We start from the raw sequence: 19,152 nt of genomic DNA, 5'->3' as shown, positions 1-19,152 counted from the left end.
CAGTTTCACGCGAATGCTGCCATCAATCCACGGTTTCTGGTTAGGGAATGTTTTAATCGTTGCTATGGGAACAACATCTTCAACGCACGTTCTAATGAACTCGCACACCGAATCAGCGTATTCGTCAATGTTGTTATCTGACGCAATACGAAACATCTCCCAGTCCACGTGATGGAAGTAGTCTTGGAGTGTGGGATCAACAAAATGGAGTCGTGGTCAGCTTTTCCGAAAGGGGGGCGGGGCAGGGCCTTATATGCGTCGCGGAAGTTAGAGTAACAATGATCCAAGGTCTTTCCACCCCTGGTTGCGCAATCGATATGCTGATAAAATTTAGGGAGTCTTGTTTTCAGATTAGCCTTGTTAAAATCCCCTGCTCCAATGAATGCAGCCTCCGGATAAATGGTTTCCAGTTTGCAGAGAGTTAAATAAAGTTCGTTCAGAGCCATCGATGTGTCTGCTTGGGGGGGGATATATACGGCTGTGATTATAATCGAAAAGAATTCTCTTGGTAGATAATGCGGTCTACATTTGTCCAGTTGTGAGCTCTCCAATTGAAAATGATACCAGTAGATAATGTATATGATGCTAACCACGAGACAGATTTTTAATAATTCTTCTGACCTGAAATTGTTTTCCAAATCCAACCCTTATATTTTAAGTACAGTATTTTACAGGAAAATAAGGAGCTAGCAACTTGTAGGCTAATTAAACGTGTAAAAAAAATGAAAATAAAATGGTGTGGGGAGTGTTTGTAATTTTCCCTTAGAATAGAAACTAAATCAGATGGTCAATTGCAGAGATGTTGGTGTTGATGGTGGGTAAAGAGAAATTTACACAACATTTGCAAGTCAAAGCCCCAATTCCATTTACCCAAAGTACCCATTCATGTACGCCTATGTATTTTACAGGGAGTGAGTTATAATCATCAATTTCATGACACAAGTATAATGAAAGAGCCATAAACTATAATATGATAATCATAATGTTAAAATACCGTAATCCAATTAGTAGTATATTACATGGAAAAGTCATGCTTAGTGTATAATTTACAATCTTATAATGCGTGTTACTGGCGTTTTCTATCCTTTGGTGCGCAAATTTCACAATTGAATTTACTCAACACATTCACGAATGGTGGCTTTGATCACAGTTTCGAGGTTTAGGAGCACACGCACATTGTTGTGTAAATCTCTCTTCACCCACCATCAACAACCTCTGCAATCCTCCTCCATGCCATGTACCTTATGATATTGTCTCTGTATTTTAGCATAGCAAAATCATATAGAATTGGAAAATCAGTCGCAGTGATGATTGGCTTTCCTCCATCTTTTTTAGTTGCGCTTGCTCGGAACTAATGACAGGCGGAACTACATGCCATGAATGAAAGATTATCAAACAAATATCTGTTCCTCACTTGATTGGTTATCGGCAGCGGTGGCCGCGTGCAATTTGCATAAAGTAGAGCAGAGCTGAACTTTTTATATCGCTCCGCTCGCGCCGCTCACCTTTCCACAATCCCCTGCGCATTTCTCTGCGTGTTCCCATTGAAAATTAATGGGGGCGGGACTTCGCCTGGCGAATTTGGAAGTGTTGGAATCCACACGATAGAATTACCTGGCCTGCTTCTCGCCAATGTCAAATGTAGGAGAGTGCCCAGCTGGGCTTCTCAGTAATATTTTCTTCACCTCACACAGTAAGTGAGCAAATACCTTTTTTTTAACCATTCAAATTAATGTGACATTATGCGAATACTTCGTTTGAATGGTTTTGTGCATCGAAATAGGAACTGTATAAATAAAATGTCGCTATATGCAGAAGTGTCAACAGACAAGGACAAGGTAGGCATATCAGTGGAGACTGGTGGGAGGAGGATATTAGGAGGGCAGGCTCATTGTAATGTCTGGAATGGTATGAATGGAACAGTATCTGACATGTGAAACCTTGTTTGACTCTGTTCCAAAAATGCAATTCCAGCCATTAGAATGAGCCCGTCCTCCTATAGCTCCTCCCACCATCCTCCTCTGGCCTATCTCTGTTAATGTTGTGCCAAGACAAAAAAAAGCAACAGATCGTCTCCAACCTGGCATTTCCTAATTTGTTGATTAATATAACTAATCATTTGAATAACAATAATGAAATGCCATGATAATAACAAAGTGTAATTACTTGTTTAAAAAATGGTTTCATTAAGAAGCATAGCAATGTTCAAAAGTGTGCAAACAGAGTTGTACACACGGTCACCGACATAACTGTTCACATTGGCCTGGACAATTACCATAACCTCACATTCCAAGACAGTCACAGTCCTACTTAAATGTAAATTATCTAAAAATGCTTAAATAGTTCTAACTTAGACCCTATTTTACATGATCTGAGGTTTTTGTGTGTTGCCCACCATCGGTTGAAACACAACATGCTCTTGAATACAGGATGAATGTCATGTTTGGCTGATATTTGTACTAACATTTTCAGCAAATTTTTACTTTCAAATGGTACCACAAAGATGTTTGGAGGTTCAAATATCAGATAGTGTTGACTTGAATGGGAATCGGTTGTCTTAAATAACACTGGGGCGGCATCGTAGCCTAGTGGTTAGAGCGTAACCGGAAGGTTGCGAGTTCAAACCCCCGAGCTGACAAGGTACAAATCTGTCGTTCTGCCCCTGAACAGGCAGTTAACCCACTGTTCCCAGGCCGTCATTGAAAATAAGAATGTGTTCTTAACTGACTTGCCTGGTTAAATAAATAAAGGTAAAATAAAAAATAAAAAAAATAACACTGTCAACCCTCCAATGGTATTGAAATCAAATGTTATTTGTCACATGCACCAAATACAAAAGGTGTTGTATTTGGAGCATGACGTGTACAGCCGCTTACAAATGCTTACTTACAAGCCCTGCTGGGGGCAGTATTGAGTAGCTTGGATGAATAAGGTGCCCAGAATAAACTGCCTGCTACTCAGGCCCAGTTGCTAATATATGCATATTATTAGATTTGGATAGACAACACTCTGAAGTTTCAAAAAATGTTTAAATGATGTCTGTGAGTATAACAGAACTCATATGGCAGGCAAAACCCTGAGAAGAAATCCAACCAGGAAGTGTGAAATCTGAGGTTTGTAAGTTTTAAAGTCATTGCCAATCGAATATACAGTGTCTATGGGGCCATATTGCACGTCCTAAGGCTTCCACTAGATGTCAACAGTCATTAGAACCTTGTTCGAGGATTCTACTGTGAAGGAGGGGGGAATGAGAGCTGATTGAGTCAGGGGTCTGGCAGAGTGGCATGAGCTGATCACGCACGCTCACGTGAGAGTTAGGTCTGTTCCATTGCATTTCTACAGACAAAGGAATTCTCCGGTTGAAACATTATTGAAGATTTATGATAAAAACATCCTAAAGATTGATTCTATACTTCATTGGACATGTTTCTACAGAACTGTAATATGACTTTTCGTCTGAACTTTCGCCTGGACTTGCCCACGCCTCGTGAGTTTGGATTGTGTACTAAACGCTCAAACAAAAAGAAGGTATTTGGACATAAATTATTGACTTTATCGAACAAATCAAACATTTATTGTGGATCTGAGATTCCTGAGAGTGCATTCTGATGAAGATCATCAAAGGTAAGTGAATATTTATTATGCTATTTCTGACTTCTGATGACTCCACAACATGGCGGATATCTGTATGGCTTGTTTTGTTGTCTGAGCGCTGTACTCAGATTATTGCATGGTGTGCTTTTTCGGTAAAGCTTTTTTTAAATCTGACACAGCGTTTGCATTAAGGAGAACTTTATCTAAACTTCCATGCACAACACTTGTATTTTCATCAACATTTATGATGAGTAATTCTGTAAAATGATGTGGGTCTCTGCAAAATCACCGGATGTTTTGGAAGCAAAACATTACTGAATGTAAAGCGCCAATGTAAACTGAGATTTTTGGATATAAATATGAACTTTATCGAACAAAACATACATGTATTGTGTAACTTGAAGTCCTATGAGTGTCATCTGATGAAGGTCATCAAAGGTTAGTGATTAATTTTCTCTCTATTTCTGCTTTTTGTGACTCCTCTCTTTGGCTGGAAAAATGGCTGTGTTTTTCTGTGACTAGGTGCAGACCTAACATAATCCTTTGGTGTGCTTTCGTCGTAAAGCCTTTTTGAAATCGGACACTGTGGTGGGATTAACAACAAGTTTATCTTTAAAATGGTGTAAAATACTTTGAGATTGAGATTTCTGTTGTTTTGAATTTGTCGCCCTGCAATTTCACTAGCTGTTGTCATATCGACCCCGTTAGCGGGATCTAAGCCATAAGAAGTTTTACCCAACAATGCCGTTAAGAAAAAATACAATAAATAAGAAATAAAAGTTACAAATAATTAAAGAGCAGCAGTAAAATAACAATAGTGAGGCTATATACAGGGGGTACAGGTACAGAGTCAATGTGCGGAGTAATTGAGGCAGAGCAGTTGCCATACCAGGCAGTGATGGAACCAGTCAGGCAGGATGCTCTCAATGGTGCAGCTGTAGAACTTTGAGGATCTGAGGACCCATGCCAAATCTTTTCAGTCTCCTGAGGGGGAATAGGTTTTGTCGTGCCCTCTTCACAACGGTCTTGGTATGCTTGGACCATGATAGTTTGTTGGTGATGTGGACACCAATAAATTTGAAGCTCTCAACCTGCTCCACTAGAGCCCCGTCGATGAGAATGGGGGTGTGCTGGGTCCTCGTCTTCCTGTAGTTCTCAATTATCTCTTTTATCTTGATCACGTTGAGGAAGAGGTTGTTGTCCTGGCACCACACAGCCAGGTCTCTGACCTCCCCCCTATAAGCTGTCTCATCATTGTCGGTGATCAGGCCTACCCCTGTTGTGTTATTGGCAAACTTCATGATGGTGTTGGAGTCGTGCCTGGCCATGCAGTCATGAGTGAACAGGGAGAACAGCAAGGGACTGAGCACGCACTCCAGAGGGGCCCCCGTGTTGAGGATCAGCGCGGCGGATGTGTTGTTACCTACCCTTACCACCTGGGGGCGGCCCATCAGGAAGTCCAGGATCCAGTTGCAGAGGGAGGTGTTTAGTCCCAGGGTCCTTAGCTTAGTGATGAGCTTTGAGGGCACTATGGTGTTGAACGCTGAGCTGTAGTCAATTAATAGCATTCTCACATAGGTGTTCCTTTTGTCCAGGTGTGACAGGCCAGTGTGGAGTGCAATAGAGATTGCATCATCTGTGGATCGTTTGGGGCGGTATGCAAATTGGAGAGGATCTGGGGTTTCTGGGAGAATGGTGTTGATGTGAGCCATGACCGGCCTTTCAAAGCACTTCATGGCTACAGAAGTGAGTGCTACGGGTCGGCAGTCATTTAGGCAGGTTACCTTAGTGTTCTTGGGCACAGGGACAATGGTGATCTGCTTGAAACATGTTGGTATTACAGACTATCAAAATAAAGAAAGTCGCACACTCCATGTATAAACTCCCAGAAATGTAATTTACCAACGTTTCGGCATCACTGTGCCTTGTGTATTACATCACTGTGCCACTTTGTATTACAGACTTAGACAGGGAGAGGTTGAAAATGTCAGTGATCAGCACATGCACGGAGTGGACGTCCTGGTAATCCGTCTGGCACTTTGTCCTTGTGAATGTTGACCTGCTTAAAAGGTCTTACTCACATCGGCTGCTGAGAGCGTGATCACACAGTCGTCCGGAACAGCTGATGCTCTCATGAATGCTTCAGTGTTACTTGCCTCGAAGTGAGCATAGAAGTAATTTAGCTTGTCTGGTAGGCTCGTGTACTGTGCAGCTCGCGGCTGTGCTTCCCTTTGTAGTCTGTAATAGTTTGCAAGCCCTGCCACATCCGACAAGCGTCGGAGCCGGCAGTGTAGTACGATTCAATCTTAGTCCTGTATTGACGCTTTGCCTGTTTGATAGTTCGTCAGAGGGCATAGCGGGATTTCATAAGCTTCCGGGTGTGTCCCCCTGCTTGAAAGCGGCAGCTCAACCCTTTAGCTCAATGAGGATGTTGCCTGTAATCCATGGCTTCTGGTATGTGCGAGCGGTCACGACCTCATCAACGCACTTATTGATGAAGCCAGTGACTGATGTGGTGTACTAGGAGTGTGGTGTCAGGAAAGTAACCTCACACTCAACGTCAACAAAACAAAGGAGATGATTGTGGACTTCAGGAAACAGCAGAGGGAGCACCCCCCTATCCACATCGATGGGACAGTAGTGGAGAGGGTAGTAAGTTTTAAGTTCCTCGGCGTACTAATCACGGACAAACTGAATTGGTCCACCCACACAGACAGCGTTGTGAAGAAGGCGCAGCAGCGCCTCTTCAACCTCAGGAGGCTGAAGAAATTCGGCTTGTCACCAAAAGCACTCACAAACTTTTCTCCAGAGGGTAGTGAGGTCTGCACAACGCATCACCAGGGGTACCCTACCTGCCCTCCAGGACACCTACACCACCCGATGTCACAGGAAGGCCATAAAGATCATCAAGGACAACAACCACCTGAGCCACTGGCTGTTCACCCCACTATCATCCAGAAGGCGAGGTCAGTACAGGTGCATCAAAGCAGGGACTGAGAGACTGAAAAACAGCTTCTATCTCAAGGCCATCAGACTGTTAAATGAGTGGCTGCTGCCAACATACTGACTCAACTCCAGCTCACTTTAATAATGGAAATTGATGTAAAAAATGCATCACTAGCCACTTTAAACAATTCCACTTAATATAATGTTTACATACCCTACATTACTCATCTCATATGTATATACTGTACTCGATACCTTCTACTGCATCTTGCCTATGCCGTTCTGTACCATCACTCATTCATATATTTTTATGTACAAACTTGTGTGTATAAGGTAGTAGTTGTGGAATTGTTAGGTTAGATTACTCGTTGGTTATTACTGCATTGTCGGAACTAGAAGCACAAGCATTTCGCTACACTCGCATTAACATCTGCTAACCATGTGTATGTGACAAATAAAATTTGATTTGATCTCCTCAATGCCATTGGAAGAATCCCAGATAATATTCCAGTCTGTGCTAGCAAAACAGTCCTGTAACTTAGCATCTGCTTCATCTGACCACTTTCTTATTGCCCAAGTGCTGGTGCTTCCTGTTTTAGGGAAGTATAGATAATAGAATAAACATGACCATTTAAGTTGAGATTCAATGGTGGGTGGACCGGCAGCCATCTTTGTGGCAGTAATTAGAAGTTCAAATTTGTATTCAATTTCAATGGTGTACCCATTGTTCCAGATAAGTTGCAGTGGTCTGAAGGGATAGGTCCATTCTATGAATTGTATTTCTATGATTCAAATGCCACTCACCCTGTACTTAAGAGCATGTTGTGTCAACTGATGGCAGGCACAACCCCAAAACAGACAATGGAAAGTAGGGTCTAAATTACAACATATGTGAAAATGAAAAAAATACCTGAGTTTAAGCAGTTAGATAATTAATGTTAAAGGTTAAAATATTTATTTTATATCTAGAAAATATGAAATACTTTGACAACCCTGTTTGTAAGCTTTTAAATTATATCAAACTCAACAGTTTATATTTTCCAGTGATGAAGACAATGGCTCTCATGGTATGGTTGGGTATGCAACATGAGTACTTTGAACAGTTTTATCTTTATCTTTTATGTTTTGGCATTCGGGTAAAAAAAACTTTCTGACCTCCTCTTCCATGGGCAAACGTATGGAAAGTTTTGTTTAAACCAAAAGGAATGCTGTCAAAAAGTTATTGAATTTAAATGGATTTACCCTACTGTGTTTCTATTTCCATTGAGGTCAAAGGTGACCAATGCCATGATACATACACAGCAGTACTGTAGATAAATGTTAATAATCAATGATGTGTAGTTTTGGAAGGATGTCATCAATTTAGAGATTTTTTTCAGACGGATTATTAAACACTTATTCAAATCTGGTTAGTGGTGGACAAAATTTGAATGTTGACTCATGTACGCTACATGACCAAATGTATGTGGAAACCTGCTCGTCATACATCTCATTCCAAAATCAAGGGCATTAATATGGAGTTGGTCCCCCCTTTGCTATAACAGCCTCCACTCTTCTGGGAAGGCTTTCCACTAGATGTTGGAACATTGCTGCGGGGACTTGCTTCCATTCAGCCACAAGAGCATTAGTGTGCGGACTTTGCTTACAGAGGCAGTTTGGAACTCAGTAGTAGGTGATGCAACTGAGGACAGACGATTTTACGCACTTCAGCACTCGGCGGTCCCGTTCTGTGAGCTTGTGTGGCCTACCACCTCGCGACTGAGCCGTTGTTGCTCCTTGACATTTTCTCTTCACAATAACAGCAATTACAGTTGACCAGGGCAGCTCTAGCAGGAGAGAAATTTGAAAAAATGACTTGTTGGAAAGGTGCCATCCTATGACGGTGCTACGTTTAAAGTCACTGAGCTCTTCAGTAAAGCCATTCTATTGCCAATGTTTGTCTATGGAGATTGCATGGCAGTGTGCTCGATTTTATACGCCCGTTTGTCTGAAATAGTCAAATCCACATACTTTTGTATATATATTGTGCATTCGGAAATTGTCAGACCCCTTAACCTTTCCCACATTTTATTAAGTTACAACCTTACCCTAAATTATAACAAAATAAAATAAACTTTCCTCACCAATCTACACACAATACCCCACAATGACAAAGCAAAAACAGGTTTTTAGAATTTTTTGCAAATTTATAAAAATAAAAACAGATACCTTATTTACATAAGTATTCAAACCCTTTGCTATGAGACTTGAAATTGAGCCCAGGTGCATCCTGTTTCCATTGATCATCCTTGAGATGTTTCTACAACTTGATTGGAGTCCACCTGTGGTAAATTCAATTGATTGGACATGATTTGGAAAGGCACACACCTGTCTATATAAGGTCCCACAGTTGACAATGCACTTTAGAGCAAAAACCAAGCCATGAGGTTGAAGGAATTGTAAGGAGAGCTGAGACAAGATTGTGTCAAAGCACAGATCTGGGGAAGGGTACCAAAACCTTTCTGCAGCCTTGAAGGTCCCCAAGAACAGTTGTTTCCATCATTCTTAAATGGAAGAAGTTTGAAACCACCGAGACTCTTCCTACGCTGTCCGCCCGGTCAAACTGAGAAATCAGGGGAGAAGGGCCATGGACAGGGAGCTGACCAAGAACCCGATGGCCACTCTGACACAGCTCCAGAGTTCCTCTGTGGAGATGGGAGAACCTTCCAGAAGGACAACCATCTCTGCAGCACTCCAACAATCTGGCCTTTATGGTAGAGTGGCCAGACGGAAGCCACTCCTCAGTAAAAGGCACGACAGCCCACTTGGAGTTTGCCAAAAGGAACCTAAAGACTCTCAGACCATGACAAACAAGATTATCTAGTCTGATGAAACCTAGACTGAACTTTTTGCCCTGAATGCCAAGCGTCACGTCTGGAGGAAACCTGGCACCGTCCTTACCGTTTAGCATGGTGGTGGCAGAATCATGCTGTGGGGATGTTTTTCAGCAGCAGGGACTGGGAGACTAGTCAGGACCGAGGGAAAGATGAACTGAGCAAAGTACAGAGAGATCCTTGATGAAAACCTGCTCCAGAGCGCTCAGGACCTCCGGCTGGGGGCGAAGGTTCACCGTCCAATAGGACAACCGCCCTAAGCACACAGCCAAGACAATGCAGGAGTGGCTTTGAGACAAGTTTCTGAATGTCCTTTAGTGGCCCAGCCAGAACTCGGACTTCCACCCGATCAAACATCTCTGGAGAGACCTGAAAATACTTGTGCAGCGACGCTCCCCATCCAACCTGACAGATCTTGAGAGGCTCTGCAGAGAAGAATGGGAGAAACTCCCCAGATACAGGTGTGCCAAGCTTGTAGCGTCATACCCAAAAAGACTTGAGGCTGTAATCGCTGCCAAAGGTTCTTCAACAAAGTACTGAGTAAAGGGTCTGAATACCTATGTAAATGTGATATTTCAGTTTTTTTCATAAATTTGCAAAAATGTCAACCTGTTTTTGCTTTGTAATTTTGGGGTATTGAGTGAAAAAAAATATTTGATCCATTTTAGAGTAAGGCTAACTTAACAAAATGTGGGAAAAGTCAAGGGGTCTGAATACTTTCCGAATGCACTGTACCTGCATCACATGTAATCTGCTAAATTTGAACCTGGATGACAAATACATGATCAATCTGTCTTAACATTGAATCCTGAATCTTATCAAAATTCCCTTGTCATGATTGTCTATGACCTTTTTGGCTGGACTGGGAGGATTTGGCCTCCAAATGGCTCTGGAGCAATCCCATCATGCCCTGCTGTGGTAAGTATTCTCCAGTCAGTGATGAGCCTCTCTAATAAGCAGCTACTTATAGTCAGACTCACTGGAGCCACAGTCTGGAGGTTAAGGAGACCATTATTTGTCCTCATTACAAGCCACACACATCTCCAACATAATATCCTCCTTAAACAAAGTATATTTGTCTGCCATAGCCAAATAAATAACACACGGTTGTCTATCAGTATTGTGCTTCAACACTGTCCTGTTACAAAACTCCAGCTGCACTGCTAGCCTAAACAAAGAAACTCTATTATTCTCTCTCCATTCATCTCCCAGCTCTCTTTCTCCTCCTTTCCATTACTTTTCCATGGACTGTTATCCTTAATTTTCTTTCCAGATAAACAATCTGTCACTGCTATGATAAATATCGTAACCTTCATTGAATGTCAATGACAAACATTGCTAGAAAAGTGATCTGGGACTAAGGCAGCAAAGAAGAAGGACCAGAGAGGGCAACGGTCCTCTAGTAATATCTGGAGCATGAGGTGGAGGAGGAAGAAAGGAGATTGGATCGTAAGGCATTAGACGCAATTGTAGTGGGTGTGTGGGAGGATTTCATCAGAATTATGTTATGATGACTATGGCAGAGTTTTCCACTATGACCCTTCACCTAACGTTACAGTGCTGTTCTCTAATTTTAACTCATTCCAGCACTAATTTCTGAATGTCTTAGTTATTTTTTACCATGTCCCCCCCCCTTAATGACCACGGACAAAGTTGTGAACATATAGGATTCCAATCTACCAAATTTGCCTCTACATCAAAGCAAAATAATCCAGGGTGCATGTGACAATGACATCATTTTATAGACTAACTAGCTAGACTATCAGGCCTGCACAGAAACCAAGACAGCTAGTTCTACTATAGCTTATTTATTTGTTGTGACTGGGGTATCTGACACATTAACTACATGTTGACGTAAATAGCTAACTAATTATCAACTTAGCTAGCTAACTGTAAACAAAGGCGATTGTCATGGCTGACACAGCTAAACAGATACGAGCTAGTTAACTACCTTTACTTGATGCGTCAGGCTAATAACTGTCTAGATGTGCTCGATACGTATGATTATCTTCCGTAATCCTTGTCTGCTTGACTTCCGATCTCAACCGCCCGGCAGTGCCCTGTTGCTCCACTCCCCCACCCATCTCACCTGTCTCACCGACGGGCTGAACTCGAACTCCCCTGCCTCTTTCAGATCCAGCCAGATCATTGGCATACGGGGGACCGCCTCCATCGCGGCCAGCGACTGCACCGAGCCTGAGTTAAAGTGACTTCAATTTAAATATCACTACAGCAGTTTTTAATTCAGTGGATTTCTATATATTGTTTCTTATAATCCCCAAACAACTGTGTCATGTCTCCATTTACACTTCAACAGGAAACGATGGACGCTAAGGGACGTGACGCCAGAAGGAATGTTCCAGTGCGCAAATGTTTATGGGAAATGTAGTTCACTATATTAGATCAAACTACTTGTTTCACTAGATGGTTTGAATTTGAAACATCTAGCTATATTCAGTATCTTTGGTTAGGCAATAACTACATGACATAATAGTATATCTTTTGTAAAGTTATACTAATGTATTTTATCATCATGTTCGAGCGTGGGAACATTTGTGGAACATTTTTGCTGCACACTACATACTATTACCACTTCCGGTGTGACTGGCCGCCATATTTGATTCTGCAAAAAATATAAATATTATGATATTTGTTTAGCTGTCTAGCAAAGTTACGAAAGTGTAATAAACACACATTCAGCGGCACAAATTAGAAGAGTTGCACTTTTAGCGAACGACTTTCTAAGGTAAGCAACACTTGAAAGTCGAATCCATAGTTAGCTGTAGCTAAATAACAAACCGTGTAGAAATGCTCTGCAACTTAGCTAGCTATCTAACGTTAAGCTAACGAGCTAGCTATCTTGCAATGTAGCTAAATACCCCAAACGCCAACGCGAAATACTATTAAGATGTTATTGATTATGTGTCTTGTGGAAATCAAAGCCACCTTCAGTTCTGAATGCTAGTAACTAACGTTAGCTAGCTAGCAATAATAGTGCGGATGTGGAAGTAGCCAGATTTGGTGCCCACTTCTTTGACATCCGTAGTTTCATATTCGACTTCCACCGGAACATAACACCAACCAAGTATCAAAGCATATAGTGTTGATTGTTTATTAGATGTATTACTAGCTGACGAGAAGTTCAAGCCCAGCTAAATTAACTGTGCGATCATTCAGTCAGTGTTTATTCAGCTAGCATGTGACTTGACACTTGTATTTTAGCAAAATAAATCATTTCACTTTTGCCAAGTTGATTCTTATTGCTGCCACAATTTCACATGTGTTCTGACTACGATTGCTTCACATTTACAAAAACGGAATATTTCCTAGTACTGCAATTTTTCCTTCAATACAACCATCAACATTACACCAATAAAACACATTGATGCAACATGTTTCGCAGAGCATAAACAATACTATTTTGGCAGCAAAAAACATTCTCTAGACTTTTTAGCAATGCCTGGCTTATATTCACTCGAGGGTTGTCTTACTGTTTTGACACTTACGCAAAAGCACTCTTTCTGTCTCCCAGTAGATGTCACTGGTTGACCTGGGGAAGCGGCTGCTGGAGGCTGCACGGGCAGGGCTGGATGATGATGTCAGGACCCTCATGGTCAATGGAGCTCCCTTCACCACTGATTGGGTAAGGGTCTCACTGTATGGATACTCACATCTACTCACCTCATGTAGCCTAAAACAGAGATATTGTTCCTCAGATCTCTTGCGGTACATCACAAATCTACCTATGTTGCAGTGCTGGCTTCTTTCACACAATCCAGACACAGTGTTGTAGGGACTGGGTCCTCATAAACCAAACTGTGTGTTCTAGCTGGGGACATCCCCGCTCCATCTAGCGGCTCAGTACGGACACCACTCCACTGCTGAGGTGCTCCTTCGAGCAGGTGTTAGCAGGGATGCCCGGACCAAAGTGGACAGGACCCCACTCCACATGGCGGCCACGGAGGGCCACTCCAATATAGTGGAGCTGCTAGTCAGTGTAAGGGCAACCAAATGTAAAGCTGACAGTATTCAGCAGTTTATATGAAAAACATAACAGTTCTATTTTTAGTAAAGTGACTGATTATTTTATTCATGTTGAATGTTCACCACCCTCATTTTGGAATCTAGGCTACCCGTCTCACTTTCCTATCTCTTTTCCACCACTGTGGGGCGTGCTGTACTCCCTAGCAGAGCGGAGCGGACATCAACGCTAAGGACATGCTGAAGATGACAGCCCTGCACTGGGCGGCCCAGCACGGTCACAGAGAGGTGGCAGAGCTGCTGCTCAAATATGGAGCAGACGTCCACTCCCTCAGCAAGTTTGACAAGACACCCTTTGACATTGCCATGGACACCAGCAATACTGAGCTCATGATACTGTTACAGGTGAAGGGACTGTGTGTGTGTGTACTGTATTTATATGGCTCTGATGTTCATTTGTTTTCACAAAAATGCCCTTGTCTGTATAAGAAGGGAAGCGAACACGGGGGGGATCTAAACACATGCAAGTATGTGTTCTTATCGCTGGTTTATGTAGCGTGTGTTGAGACCCTGAAGGTTGAGGAGGAACTGTGTCTGTTATTGTTAAATAACATCTTCAAGGTGTGTTTTGTGTATGTACACAGGATGGCATGCAGAACCAAGTGAACATGAACCCAGAGCCCCAGTTCATAATTTCCTCTGCTGGGGTCGTGAACCTCTCTGACCTCGTCAACACCACCGCCAAGTCAGGTATGGGCAACTGGGGCACTGGTTACATTAAGTTAGGTACAAATTTAAGTAGAGGTACATCAAATATAATATAACTCACTGACATTTATAATTGATATAAATGGGGGAATCTTAGTTACCACCTGACCTCACCCAAGACACTTCTAAATGGGATGACTTGATTGAGGTTTTGCATTGTCTTATTATCCCAGGAGAATCTGTCTCTACCACCTCAGTCCTGGCAACACTGGCAGCCCTGGCAGAAGCCTCCGGTCCCATGGGTAACAATGCAGGTAAGTGATGTCTATGCATAACCATGAGGATAACACTACAAATTACTCTGAGCTACTCATGTTACAATTAATAGTACTTTGATCTATATCATATTCTATAAAATTATGATAACTCTCTGTGCGTTAGGGCTAACACGATCTGTATTATAGTTCTTAGACTGCAATGGTATGTAACTATCTTTCCCACAGGCAAATCTGAGGATGCGATCGCAGCAGATTCTGTGGACTCCGCCATTCAGCATGTAGTGGGCGATGGAGGTCAGAGGGTCATCACCATAGTGACGGACCAACACGGCAACCTGCAGCCAGCGGGACTTGGACAGCAGTTCTTTGTCACTATGCAGGGGCAGCAAAGTAAGTAGGAAACCACAGCCATATATAGCCATTTATACACTCGGTAGCCAGTTTATTAGGCACACCACCCGTTCACAAATGGTTCCTACAGACATTGAGTCACGTGGCCGTGGCTTGCTATAAAATGCAGATAGACAGGCATTGGGGCATTCAGTTAATGTTGCAGCTGTAGACTGTTAGAATGGGAAAAATGAGTGACCTATCAAATTCAAGTTTATTTGTCACGTGTGCCGAATACAACAGGTGTTGTACAACCTTACAGTGAAATGCTTACTTACAGGCTCTAACCAATAGTGCAAAAAAAAGGTGTGTGTGTGTAGGTAAGTAAAGAAATAAAACAACAGTATAGACATTTGAAAATAAGAGTAGCAAGGATATATACAGACACCGGTTAGTCAGGCTTATTGAGGTAGTATGTACATGTAGGTATGGTTAAAGTGACTATGCATATATGATGAACAGAGCGTAGCAGTAGCGTAAAAAGGGAGGGTGGTGGGACACAATGCAGATAGCATAGCATGCAGACAATTTTTCGGGCCTTCCTCTGTGATGCAACCGGTCAGGATGCTCTCGATGTTGCAGCTGGAGAACCTTTTGAGGATCTCAGGACCCATGCCAAATCTTTTTAGTTTCCTGAGGGGGAATAGGCTTTGTCGTGTCCTCTTCACGACTGTCTTGGTGTGTTTGGACCATTCTAGTTTGTTGTTGATGTGGACACCAAGGAACTTGAAGCTCTCAACCTGCTCCACTACAGCCCCGTCGATGAGAATGGGGGCGTGCTCGGTGCTCCTTTTCCTGTAGTCCACAATCATCTCCTTAGTCTTGGTTACGTTGAGGGATAGGTTGTTATTCTGGCACCACCCGGCCAGGTCTCTGACCTCTTCCCTATAGGCTGTCTCGTCGTTGTCGGTGATCAGGCCTACCACTGTTGTGTCGTCTACAAACTTAATGATTGTGTTGGAGTCTTGCCTGGCCAATCAGTCGTGGGTGAACAGGGAGTACAGGAGGGGACTGAGCACGCACCCCTGGGGAGCTCCAGTGTTGAGGATCAGCGTGGCGGATGTGTTGCTACCTACCCTCACCACCTGAGGGCGACCCATCAGGAAGTCCAGGATCCAGTTGCAGAGGGATGTGTTTAGTCCCAGGTTCCTTAGCTTAGTGATGAGCTTTGAGGGTACTATGGTGTTGAACGCTGAGATGACCTATGCTACTTTGAGCATGATATGATTGTCGGTGCCAGGCTCACCGGTTCCAGTATTTCAGAAATGGCTTTTCCCGTGCTTTTAAGCACGACACTATCTCGGATTTACAGAGAATAGTGTGACGACAAAAAAAACATCTAGTCAGTGGCAGTCCCGTGGGCAAAAAAAAACGTGTTGATGAGAGAGGTCGAAGGAGAATGACAAGAATCATGCAAGCTAACAGGCATGCCTCAAACAGGCAAATAACGGCACAGTACAAAAATGGTGTGCAGAATGGCATCTCTGAACGCACAACTCGTCAATCCTTGTTACGGATGGGCTATTGCAGCAGACAACCCCACGAGTTCCACTCCTATCAGATAAAAACAAGAAAATGCCTCTTGATAGGTCCCTTGATACCAATTAAGCAACATTTGAATGCCACAACTTATAGAATCCGTGCCCTGAAGAATTCAGACTGTTCTGGAGGCAAAGGGGTGTCCGACCCGGTACTAGATGGGTGTACCCAATAAACTGGCCACCGAGTGTATATTTATTTAGTTTACATTGTGCTCATGTCAGCCTTTTTCAAGCCATTACAATGAATGCATTCATGAGCTTATGTTTTGTTTCTGTAGTGGTGGCAGTCCCGGCTGGTCAGATCACAGAGGAGGTGGTGGAACAGGAGCCTTATCCCTCTCTGGCACGCAAGAGGAGAATAGAGTCTGCAGTCATCCTAACCAGACCCAAAGAAAAGGTCAGCAATGGTCCCCATGTTTGTTGCTTGGCATAATATTCTGAAATCGTCTCTTTCTTCTTACTGTATGTGTCCATCGTTCTCAGAAAGCGAAGTCAGGGGACAGCAGTCGGGAGCAGCTCCAGAAGCAGTTGCAGGAGGCCAACCGGAAGGCCCAGGAGTACCGCACACAGCTCCTACAGAAGGAGCAGGAGGCTGAGCAGTACCGCCTCCGACTAGAGGAGGCCATAGAGCAACAGCAGAGCAACAATACCAGCAATGCTACTGGTTCTACCTGCACAGGTGTCCAGGAGGTAGAGGAGGAGGTGGTCCAAATAGAAAAACAACATGAGACAGAGGAGAGAGTTGTAGAGGAAGACAAAGTGGAAGGGGAGGAGGACGTCCCATTTCCGGAAGACACCATTCTGGTTAAAGTGGAGGAGGAGCTGGATTCAGGGGAGGGAGAACAGATAACAGTGGATGAGACCGAGGAAACGGAGAAGGCTTCAACTAAGGTCACAACAACCCCCAAACGGGGGAGAGGGAGGGGACGAGGACGTGGGAGGAGGCGGTAGTCGAGTGTCCCTCTGTTCTCTTGGTGTTCTCTCATGATGTCTTGTTTTATGCTTTTATATTAATATAAACATTTATTACTTGTTTGTTATTTTAGAACAATAACGTTGTACTTGTATTTGTAACTAGGCTTTGAGATAATTTTATTTACTTGCAATACTTTTGAAGCCATTGGCGAGCTCTTGTAAGCTAACGCTGAGCCATGTGGGAGGAGTTAAGGATGCAGATGGCTCCACAGTGTACAAACCATTCTGTAAATTTATAGAAAGTAAGAAAAGGTATGTTTGCATAGGAGTGTAAATACTGCAATGTGGGTTTGATTGCACTGCATTCATTCTCCTAAGAATAAGGTTTGCAACACATTCTAAAAAGGATATTCAATCCACAGCATTTCTGGTTCCTGTCATCAGCGTCATGTTTAAAATGGTAGAATCAAGTTAGCTCAAGTGTATAGTGTTAACTGAGCAAATGTATCTGATTCTTCCGAAAAGGTTGTCCAAGGCTGGCTAAGTTGTAGTTATTTGCGTACCTCAATGTGAGAGTGTTTGGGCATGTGTGGATGAGGTCGATGTGTGAGATATCGGTGTTTCTTTGGTAGTTGGCCAGCTTTCTTAAATCTCAGTCTTAAATATCCTCTTCTAGTACTATTTTAGTTGCAGACAACTCCGACACTAAGATACTGTTGGTTTTCATTTTTTGTTCCAAGTAATGTTAGATTTCAGAGTTAATGTGTAAATTAATGTTATTCTTAAGCTCTTATTTTTGTTCCTTTTGTAATTTTAAAGCATTACACTCTGTATAGACCAGCGTCTGTCAATAGACATTGATCTGTCATCGCAGTCCAGTTTAAACTAATACTCTCAGAAAAATATTGTTTACATATGCTCTCTTTGATGGCTAGTTAGTTTGGCACTATGTTCTCCTATGTGTTTTTATAATGTTCATAAAGAAACACTATCAGGGGTTATCTTCCAGTTGGTTAGGAGAAAAATAAATAAACATTTTGGTACAAAATAATGTTAGTGAGAAAATGTTGGATTGTTTTTTATGTGGAATACCCCTTTCTTAACAAATGTATTTTTAGAATTCAATAAATAAGCACTTATTGTTATTCTATCCATGCATGTTACTTGTCCTTTTTGATTATTTATTATATGACTATTGTTCATCGATAAACAATGCATCTACATACACTGAGTGTGCAAAACATTAGGAACACTTGCTCGTTCCATGACAGACTGACCAGGTGAATCCAGGTGAAAGCTATGATCCCTTATTGATGCCACTTCTTAAATCCACTTCAATCCGTGTAGATGAACGGGAGGAAACAGGTTAAATAATGATTTTTATGCCTTGAGACATAGATTGTGAATGTGTCCCATTCAGAGGATGAATGGTCAAGACAAAAGATTTAAGTGCCCTTTGAACGGGGCATGGTAGTAGGTTCCCATGTGTATCAAGAATGGTCTACCACCCAAAGGACATCCAACCAACTTGACAAAACTGTAGGAAATATTGGGGTCAACATGGGCCAGCATCCCTGTGGAACGCTTTCGACACCTTGTACAGTCCATGCCCCGAAAGGGGTATGCAACTCAATATTAAGGTGTTCCTAATGTTTTGTACACTCCATGTATACCTGCAGGCATATAAAACAATCTAAATCTTATGCGTTTTGAATTAGTCCTGACGGAGTAGCTTTAATGAATTATTTGGTTGTATAAGGTTCACCATATAGCTTCTGTAAGCAATTATTACAACGGAGCATTTCTTTCTTGCCTCGTCGAGCCTGAGTTTTTTTTAAATTTCATATTTTCTCTTGAGGAATGCTGAATAAGTTAATCTAACTTTACTTCTATTTATAGCATGCATTTCACAATGATGTCCCTGGT

General features: G+C 42.4%; 2 protein-coding genes across 4 annotated transcripts in view; one reads left to right on the top strand and one right to left on the bottom strand.

Annotated features, from left to right (window-relative positions):
• ptpn23a (protein tyrosine phosphatase, non-receptor type 23, a) overlaps window positions 1-11,742 on the bottom strand; it is a 32,594-nt gene extending 20,852 nt beyond the window's left edge. The window contains 1 exon segment of the mRNA XM_042304622.1: window positions 11,503-11,742. Coding sequence (XP_042160556.1) covers window positions 11,503-11,586 — 84 coding nt within the window. The 5' untranslated portion in view covers window positions 11,587-11,742.
• Window positions 11,743-12,015: 273 nt separating this feature from the next.
• On the top strand, window positions 12,016-18,376 carry LOC112222935 (GA-binding protein subunit beta-1-like). 3 transcript variants are annotated; one of them, XM_042304620.1, is made up of 9 exons: window positions 12,016-12,159; window positions 12,949-13,056; window positions 13,243-13,410; window positions 13,602-13,799; window positions 14,039-14,144; window positions 14,336-14,416; window positions 14,606-14,770; window positions 16,590-16,708; window positions 16,795-18,376. In XM_042304620.1, exons 2-9 carry the CDS (start codon window positions 12,949-12,951, stop codon window positions 17,260-17,262), a joined length of 1,413 nt encoding a protein of 470 aa, XP_042160554.1. In that variant the 5' UTR covers window positions 12,016-12,159; the 3' UTR covers window positions 17,263-18,376. The 3 variants fall into 3 exon arrangements, with proteins under 3 accessions (XP_042160554.1, XP_042160553.1, XP_042160555.1); XM_042304619.1 differs by having other exon boundaries at window positions 12,017-12,159; window positions 12,946-13,056; XM_042304621.1 differs by having other exon boundaries at window positions 12,019-12,159; window positions 12,946-13,056; window positions 13,605-13,799.
• The last annotated feature ends 776 nt before the right edge of the window (window positions 18,377-19,152 follow it).

The sequence above is a fragment of the Oncorhynchus tshawytscha genome, linkage group LG23, assembly GCF_018296145.1.
Source record: "Oncorhynchus tshawytscha isolate Ot180627B linkage group LG23, Otsh_v2.0, whole genome shotgun sequence".
In the NCBI taxonomy this organism is placed as follows: Eukaryota; Metazoa; Chordata; class Actinopteri; order Salmoniformes; family Salmonidae; genus Oncorhynchus; species Oncorhynchus tshawytscha.
This window is presented reverse-complemented; position numbering and strand designations above follow the sequence as displayed.